This window comes from Morone saxatilis, unplaced genomic scaffold (assembly GCF_004916995.1).
Source record: "Morone saxatilis isolate NCDOM2014 unplaced genomic scaffold, NCSU_SB_2.0 Contig7, whole genome shotgun sequence".
NCBI classification, from domain to species: domain Eukaryota; kingdom Metazoa; phylum Chordata; class Actinopteri; family Moronidae; genus Morone; species Morone saxatilis.
Window position 1 is genome coordinate 21,944,013 of NW_023340246.1, and position 8,942 is coordinate 21,952,954.

An 8,942-nucleotide genomic window follows, 5' to 3' on the forward strand; every position below is an offset into this window, starting at 1 on the left:
AAATGACTTAGCTCAGTCTGCACACGTGACAGCGGCGAGGTCAAAAAAAAAAGCTCTGCTTTGGAAGATATCTCTGGTGTTTGCAATTCTTCTGCACTGACCAAGACCCTGACTTTTAACTACTGTATGTTTTCATAACTTAACAACAAATCCACAGGGAAGCAGCAGAGAAGCTCAACGCCTAACATAAGCCATGATCTGAACCGCCTAGATAACAAAATAAGACCAAACAGAAATCAAAAAGAAGGAAGCAGGTGTTATTGAATAGAGTTAACAGCAATCCAATCACCAGCTACATTTTCTGGGAGTTGTGTCCATTAGTATCCTGCCTGATGTTAACAGCTGGCTGGTTGGTAAAGACCCAATCAGGAACACAGCGTGCATTAGATTCAACAGTAGCGAAACAGACGTGCACAACCACCGTTATGTTAGTAATTCTCTGTCTAAATTGCCAGTTTTCACACTCACTCCAAAAAACAAGATTGAATTGTCTACAACTTTCGTCGACCCAAATAAATGTCACACGTTCACCTCGTAAACCTGTATTCTTTAGACCTGACCCAACGCTCTGTCTGCTGCAGCAGCCAGGACAAACCTCTACATTCAGCAGAACCATGACTGGTCAGCGCTGGTGGTTTTCCCACCATCCACCTTGTTTAAAGTGATTTTTAAAACCAAGTGATTTTCCATCGCTCCCAGTGAGGGAAGCCTCCAGAGAGTCTGGCCGGCACAATGACGGTGGGAAGCATAGAAGTTAATGAGTCCCAACATGTGATTGTACCTGTAACGAGCCCAGGTCCATCAGGGAAAGAGAGAGAGAAGAAGAGAAGCTGCTGTGGTTTGCTGGGTTCTTTTTCCCCCCCCCCAAAACTCAGTCTGCCTAGAAATGAGTCACAAACTAACCAAGCAACACAGTTCATAAAGAAGTGGACCCGTAAGGAAAAAAAACTCAAGGGGTACAGATCCACCATGTTTGCAGAAAAGCTGCACAAAAGAAAAACTCTACAGACAGATAAAATGTTTTACACAGCAAAATGTGCTGCTCGCAATTGGTCTCCCGATCGGGACAATACAGAAATAGGAAGAAATAATGCAGGCTTGCTCCACTGTGTGGTGGACTGCGTGCTGGATTCGTGCCGTCCTTGCAGCCCCCTTGCGAAAAGCTTTTTTGTGTGGTGAACCAACGTGGCATCTGAAATGTAACGCTGAAAGAAAACCCTGATTCAAAATACTGAACCTCTTTTTCAACTATCGAACAACACGGCTCTTGGGTCTGAAAAAAGTTCTGAAACAATAGACGACGTCATGGACAAAGTCAGTACACAGGAAAAATACCGTTATATGACAAAGCTCACGTGGACACCGCCGTTCAGCTGTACCCCGCATTAGATCAAAAACCAGGTTTGGTAGCCATGGGGTCAACAAGCACTACACACTGCACAATGCCTGCTGGACCGAGGTGGCGACCCAGACCTCCGGTCCAACCTCACAGCACCACTTGAAGATTGTCTGAACACCAAACAGGAAGTGCAATATCCCAAATCACACAAGAAGCTGCCACCTTCTAAAGGCTACAATGTGTGATAAAACACGCATCATAATGAAGTACCTGCAGGGTGCTGCAAGATTCCCCGAGTCTACCAAATCTTGTTCTCATATGTCAACGGAAACCATGTTTGGTTGTTTACTTATCACACCATTAAAAAGAAAAGTCTCAAAATTGTGATTGAAAAAATGATCAACTTCCCACTTCAACTCGTGAATCGCTATTTGACAATGGCGCAGTCGTAAGCTGGTACGAGTTAAAACAATTCATGCTCTCATACATAGAATTCAAAACATATCAGTAAGTAAAATATAATGTTGTCTTCTCACCAGTTTAAATATTTCATCAGGTTAAATTTAACAACCCATTTCCAAATATTTGAAGGCCTGCAGATATGAACAGAGTCCAGTAAGACAGCAGGCAGGGACCTAAAGTGTTCACCCTGTAATCGGAACATGTAAACAAATAATAATAATATAAAGAAATATTTGTGGACTTCATTGTCCAACATGGAGTAACAGCACGACACACGCAGTCAAAGCAGAGGATGAGTCCGTGGACGAGAGAGACATCCTGAGTGTGGACCAGTATGCAGATCCCTGGAGCCCGCCTATAAAAACCCAGCCAGGTGCCGAGGGGTGGTGGTGTCTGTGTGGTGTGGTGTGTGGTGTGGGTGTGTGTTTGCTGTGTATGAGTGTGGTCTGTTGTGTGTGTGGTCTGTGTGCTGTGTATGAGTGGTCCTGTGTGTTGGTCTGCGGGTGTTTGTCTGTGTGTGTCCTGCTGTTTGTCTGTGCGTGTGTGTGTGTGTGTGTGTGTCTCTGTCTGTGTGTGTGTCTGTGTGTGTGTGTGTGTGTCTGTGTGTGTCTGTGTGTGTGTGTGTGTGTGTGTGTGTGTCTGTATGTTTTCTTGCCCACTGCTTCCTTTAATTGGCTCTGGGCGATCAATAAAGTGAGCCCGGTATCGCTGTGGGACCCCCCCCCCCGCTCTCATTCACCTCCTCTTATCTCTCTTCTTAACTCCTCTCTCACCGCTCTGTGACTGATGACTTACACGGCAGGTCTGCCCTCGGAGGTGGAGCGTTTTCTGGAACCTTTGCTGTCAGTAGATGTGGATGGTAGTGTTCAGGACTGAGCCGATATCCTTCCACAGACCAGTTTGTCATCTGTTAACACTGTTAACAGGAAGCTGAAGCCTCTGGGAGTGGCAGCAGCCGCTCCATCAGTGCACCTCCTCTCTGGAAAAGGCTCATTTGTTTGACCCCCACTGGGACACTCGGAGCCCGTTCGCCTCCTCTCGTCTCATCTCACCCTCCTCCCTCCTCTCCTCCTCATCATAACAACTCTATAAAATCTAATTAGTTTGGCCCCTGTTGACAAGCAGCCTACTTTAGGTTAATATGTGTGTAAATGAGAGCTCAGGCCTCGCCGCGGTTGTGTGACTCTAACCAAAAATGGACATGTAAGGTTGGAGAGCAGAGGTTTGACTGCGTTTGCATTGGATAACAGAACGTGGAAAATGTCTGACAGGTATCAAAAATGTTGTTAAGGTGACTAATACTTCTCTTTCTGTGTCTAATAATTAAGATCGTTTTAAAGATTCAAGTCCCAATGAAGTGAAAGATGGGCTTTTAAGTCCCCTATACTCCAGCATCTGGCCCAACAATGACAAAAAGTTTCAGGTATTCTTAAATGGTATTTCAGTTTGTCATTTCTCCATAAAAAGTTATTGACACTCGGGGGCATACACTCATTTTGCATCCAATGAAAGGCTGTGCTGCTTATGACGCCACCAGAGCGCAGTGTCTCTAAGGGCTGATGTGTTACAGACATCTTTAGTTGGGCCTCACTGACTACTGGACAAACGCACAACTTTCTAACTGCATTCAGTGATTCTGGTGGAACTGGATCTGATTTTACACAGAAAATATTTTCAGATTAAACCCTCTGACGTCCCCCGGCTGCTCAGCTTCAGCTCTCTGTGATTTACAGTTTCCTGATGGACAGATTGATCAGTAGCCTTGCAGCTAACCTAACGGACCCAAACCCGGCAAGAAAAGCACCTCGGTATGACGACGAATCACCGCCTACTTCCAAGCTGTCAACTGTCTCACAAGAGAGCTTTGGGACAAACGAGTAAGTGGACCTTGAGTTGAGGTTCATGTGGAACGCGTTTTACTTTAATATTTATTTGTTCGATCCTTGTTATGATCTTGTACCAGGCACCACGGGATCCCACCCACAGAGAAACAGTACTGAAGAGGTCTCACTTACCGACTCCAGCTGGTCCATGAGCTTGACCAGGAACTTTCGGCACTCTGGTGTTTTACTGTCCAGCTTCATGCCCGTCTGCATAGCATAGAGCCGACCTGCAGGAGAGGACAGGAGGAGGGAGAGAGGCGAGGGGAGAGATGAAAGGTGAACAGAATCAGGCATCTTTTTTACTGCTCCGTAAAGTCCATTCCTCTACAGCCTCGTGCCAAGGTCTGGCCACTCATTTCCTTCACAAACCACACTGCACCTGAAGGAAAAAGGTGGAAAAGATCGTACGGAGGACTGTCAGAACTCCAACTCCCACAATCCCTCATCTGTCAATTAGTTCTGCTGCCAGATTCTTCTCCTCACACGATAAAACCTTAAACTCTCCAGCTAGATGACCTGAGCAGCAGCAGAAAGCCTGCAGGGACATCGGTCTGTCTGTCTGTCTGTCTGACTAACACTTTACAAAAGACTCATTTATTGGAGATTAAACCCGATGAAAGGAAAAACACCTGTTTAATATGTTGTTACACAGCAATTACTGACATTCTTTTATTTAGAAAACCCTTTGCAGATACCAAAACTGCTCAAATCTGTCACTGGATCCAACATGCAATCCTACGTCCATGTTAAAGGTGAGTGTGTAAGAATGAGCCTCCTGTCCCATTCATTCTCCATATATTCATATATATCCATACTCCATATATTCATATATATCCATACTCCATGTATTCATATATATTCATTCTCCATATATCCATACTCCATATATTCATATATATCCATACTCCATATATTCATATATATTCATACTCCATATAACCATATGTATTCAGACCCGTCGATGGTCGATGTCTAAAACATTACTTCATCACATTCTCTTGATAATTGGAGGTCATTTTTAAATGTTGAACAAAAGATTACCGGGTGTCAGAAATGTCTTTGTAATGTCTGTATATTTCTGGGAGTATAAATTGGACTTTTACAAACTGAGAGTTTATGGAAGCTGATGGTTTCCTCCGGTGTGTTTGAGGGTTGAGACTCGGTCTTTGGGGTTGAGGTGAGAATGAGGTTGTGTTTAGGGTTTGGTCAGGAGGGCAGCCATGCAAGAAAGGTCTGTTACACACACGTAGAAAAAACGCTGCACAGTAATAAAATGATTTTAAATGTTTCAATTAATCCTGTACACACACACACACACACACACACACACACACAGCTTCCTTCTCCAATTCTCAATGGGTCATTGTGGTGGAATAAAGTCTGAATCAGCAGTGAGCACAGGAGAATCACAGGGCAAATATACTCCGCTGTCTACTGCCGGCAAACAAACACTACAGGTTTCATCCCCTTAATCCACCCAGTGTGTGTGTGTGTGTGTGTGTGTGTGTGTGTGTGTACAGGCAGAATGTGCTTTGCCAAGTCAGCACTGCACTGTCAGTCTGAGACGAGGAGAAGTGGCTCAGATTTCCTTTTCCTCGGAGTGGGTGAGGATGCTGGGAGGATTATCAGCTGACATGGAGGCAGATTAGATTACCTCAACAGTTCACTTGTTACAGCAACAGGAGCGGCACAGAGCCGAGACGCGCAGTACGACCACAGCAGACACGCTAACTGACGTCCAACATTAACAATAGTAACAGGCGCTTTATCACAGAGGACTGTTTCAACTACAGACAGACCGCTCAGAGCTCAGAGGACCATCACAGAAAGGAAGGGGACGATTCACCATACCATCCACAGCCACCTCTTCCCCCTGTGCTTCCACAGTATTCACACATCAGGGGCCGTACAGTGGGAAGCCAACGTGACAGGAAATCAAGGCTGTGCGTTAGCGAGGTAGACCGCTCATCAAGTCATTGAGGATATCCCAATAATGCCGACTTACAACCATACACTTATCGGAGCGCTGAAACGTGCTCATATCAGAAATCCTCCCATCCCTAATCTCAAAATGGATTAATCAGGTACGGCAGTGATACTCAAAGGATTCACACATTTACCAGTTACCAAATGTTACATATCAGCCTTTTAGCAATGACACTCAATCTCTGCACAAAGTCCACGTACAGCCGGGGATTCAGTGGAAACGAGCCGATGAATTTGTCTTTTATACCAATCCTAAACCAATCGCTGTACGCAGGCTGCTGATATCAGCCGCCATCACGAGTCAAAAACACACTAGCTTCAGTTCCCGCCTGGTCGCACCGCTGGAAAAGAGAAGATTAACAGTTTTATCTGAATGTTGTGTTTCCAATAGGAGGACTGGCTGCTTTTCTCAGTTTCATAGCGTGTGTGTCATCCACTATATAACAGTTGACCACCAATTTAGCGTCCGAACTACAGTAACTAACTTTCTTTCTGTGTTTGGGGAGGCCTACCTCACAGTTCACACAGTTTATTGGACCTTATCTCATCTTACCCATTTTACCTTCCTTATAAAAGACAAATGCCAAAAAGAAAACAACCTTTAAACTTAACAATACTTTCTTGCACGCTGGGTGGAATTTACCCACAACAGTGAACATTAAACAGTTTGGAATTGAAGAAAATGTCGACTTCTGTTGAGCTTTCACAGCTTCAACCATCTGCTGCGGCGAGAAGAGAAAAAACTAAATGCGAACCATTATTTTCAGCTGTTTTCACACCCAGCTTTGTCACGTGTTAGAGTCTGCTACCAGAGCACGGTCCCATTCGGGGGCTCTCTGCTGTGTACGGGAAGCCCTCTGTGTCCACCTCCTGTTTGGAGTTTGAGTCACAGCTCAGTGTCGCTGTCCTGCACAGCATCAACACAACAAAGTCCCATTTCACCACCGCGCGCTGCCGAGCCCCGTACCACTCAGTGTTTCCAAAAACCTGTGACACACATGTATGTGGAAGAGGCAGTTCACCAGTCCGTACACACAGACAAGCAGTCCTGAACTACTGAAGCAGCCAGTAAGCAAGTGGGCCAGTTAGCCAGTCATCAAGGGACAAAGAAGCTCTTTGTGCCGTGCAGCCGTGCAGCGCTGCATTCACTGCGGCTGCTCACAGACAATGAAGTGTAACACAGAGGGCTTTGACAGCAGAGAGGATGAAAGGCCACAGAACTACGAGCACTCTCACACTTCCAGATGTGTTCCCCCAAAACCAGAGCCCTCTGGTGCTCATTAAAGGTACTGCGTGCTTGTTCTCACTGTAAACACGTCTCACTAGATCCATCATGTGCAATGCATTCAACTCACATCTGCATCTTCTTGTCTGGAAACCTGCCTCAGCTGATTGGAGGCTTCAGAACGACAGACACAACAGGCTCACAGCCGATCAATCAGAGAAAAGAAACGTTTCTCTCTCTCATTTCTGATTGTTTCACAGCAGTTACTTCAAGCTCAAACAAAGAAGCACACACAAGCTGAGAAAAGCACAGCGGGAAAACACTGGTCCACAGTGGTCACCTCTCTATGAGCAATAAGGCCTTTAACATGTGTCACTTTTGATCTTGGGATGAATGCTGATTATTTAACAGAGTAATGGTAACGGTTCTACTGGTTCTACTGGTTCTACTGGTTCTACTGGTGCTCTGTTATTCAGGTCCATTACTACGAAGAAAACAGCGTTTGCCAGAGTGTGAAAATGGCCATAATGACCTATTATCGTTACTTACTGAGATGATTGGCTCTTTGATGGTGCTTTCGGCTCTGCTGCACCTCTCTCCTGCCTGTCATGCACATAATTAGAGTACAAAAAATGCATTTTACTGCCAGTGTTTTAGCTACTTCCTATTTCACCTTGTATCATTCATCAGTGGAACAATAAGCTTCAGATGAAGGAGAACTGCTGCTGCTGCCAGTGCACGCACACAGAGAAGTAAATGTGCTCTTTTCCTCAATGTTAAGATGTCACATACCCACAAACCCACAGAAACAACACATAACTCACTCAGCCACAAAGACATGTCTCAATCCACGCCTCTGATTTCACTGTCATCAGTGTAGTTGGCCTAATGGTCGTGGTTCCTGAGACCTGGTATCAGGTATTCATTGAGTGCTACAATACATATTGGAGCCTGTGGAGTCCAGTCGATACCAATTAGTGCACAAATGGGAGTAACAGCAGGAAAACATGCACTGCACAGGCTCTCTGCAGAGATCAGTAGAAGCTTCCACCCTTCACACTAATCACCTGAGGGTAGCTTCTATCTACTGACAGTGGCCGATCTGTGCTCACGACGCCGATAGACAAAAGTCTTCAGACACACGTGCAGGCAGCGTTGTCAGTGCGGCTGCTGGGGAACAATGTTAACACTCCTCCCTGTGAGGTTTGGGAAGGTGGGGAAATAGCTGGCTTTGAACCATATGCCTGATTGTTTTGTAGAAAACAATAGAATCAGTCATTGAAAAACCCAAACTGGTCGACCTCTGAGTCCATCTCAACGTAACAGCTGTCATCCAGTGTGACGCTGTAAGAGAACGCTGGTGTAAAGACGCCGTTTGGACATTGGTCATGAAGAGTCTGTGCCAGGGACGTTACTATGGAGGAGAGCTGCGTCCCTGCGAGAGGAGACAGAATGTCACTGCTATTATCTCCATAAACCACGCTGAGTCTGAACATCATCCATAAAACACACACTGCTGAAAACTGACAACCTCAGACCTTTTAAAACCAAGTGTGGACAGCAGTCAGCAGTCACCACGGGCATGTGGGAGAAGTTTGCTCTCTTTACATAAGGATATCCTGAACATCACAGGTAAAACTGTCATCCAACTGTACGGAAACAAGGCTGACAAAAGGTTGTCGCACCACATCGCTCATACACGGTTCCCACTCTTTTTAGAAAATCATTTTCCAGGACATTATCCATTAGGTTTTCTTGACAATACTGGACAGCACTTGCTCCCAAGCGGTCATATAATTTATATATAGACATAAATATGACAGTCTACAGTACGTCCACTGAGAACTCTCTGAGATTTATGCTTGAGGCTCCGGAAAACTTCGAGTCGATGGCAAAAAGATGGCTGTAAGTCTGTTCTGTGTGTGTTTGAACAGCTACACTGAGATTGGAGCTGAAATGAAAGAAAAGTGTCTGATAAAGCAGCTTTTATGTGTCATACCAGACAGCTCATCCTACCAGCAGTCCAGCTTCAACGCAGACAATCTTA

The 8,942-nt window shown here is 45.3% G+C and overlaps 1 protein-coding gene across 3 annotated transcripts in view; it reads right to left on the minus strand.

Annotated features, from left to right (window-relative positions):
• vta1 (vesicle (multivesicular body) trafficking 1) overlaps positions 1–3,911 on the minus strand; it is a gene marked incomplete at its 5' end in the record, with an annotated part of 43,150 nt that extends 39,239 nt beyond the window's left edge. For all 3 annotated transcript variants that reach the window (XM_035678368.1, XM_035678366.1, XM_035678365.1), the window contains 1 exon segment: positions 3,817–3,911. In XM_035678368.1, coding sequence (XP_035534261.1) covers positions 3,817–3,911 — 95 coding nt within the window.
• Positions 3,912–8,942: the final 5,031 nt, after the last annotated feature.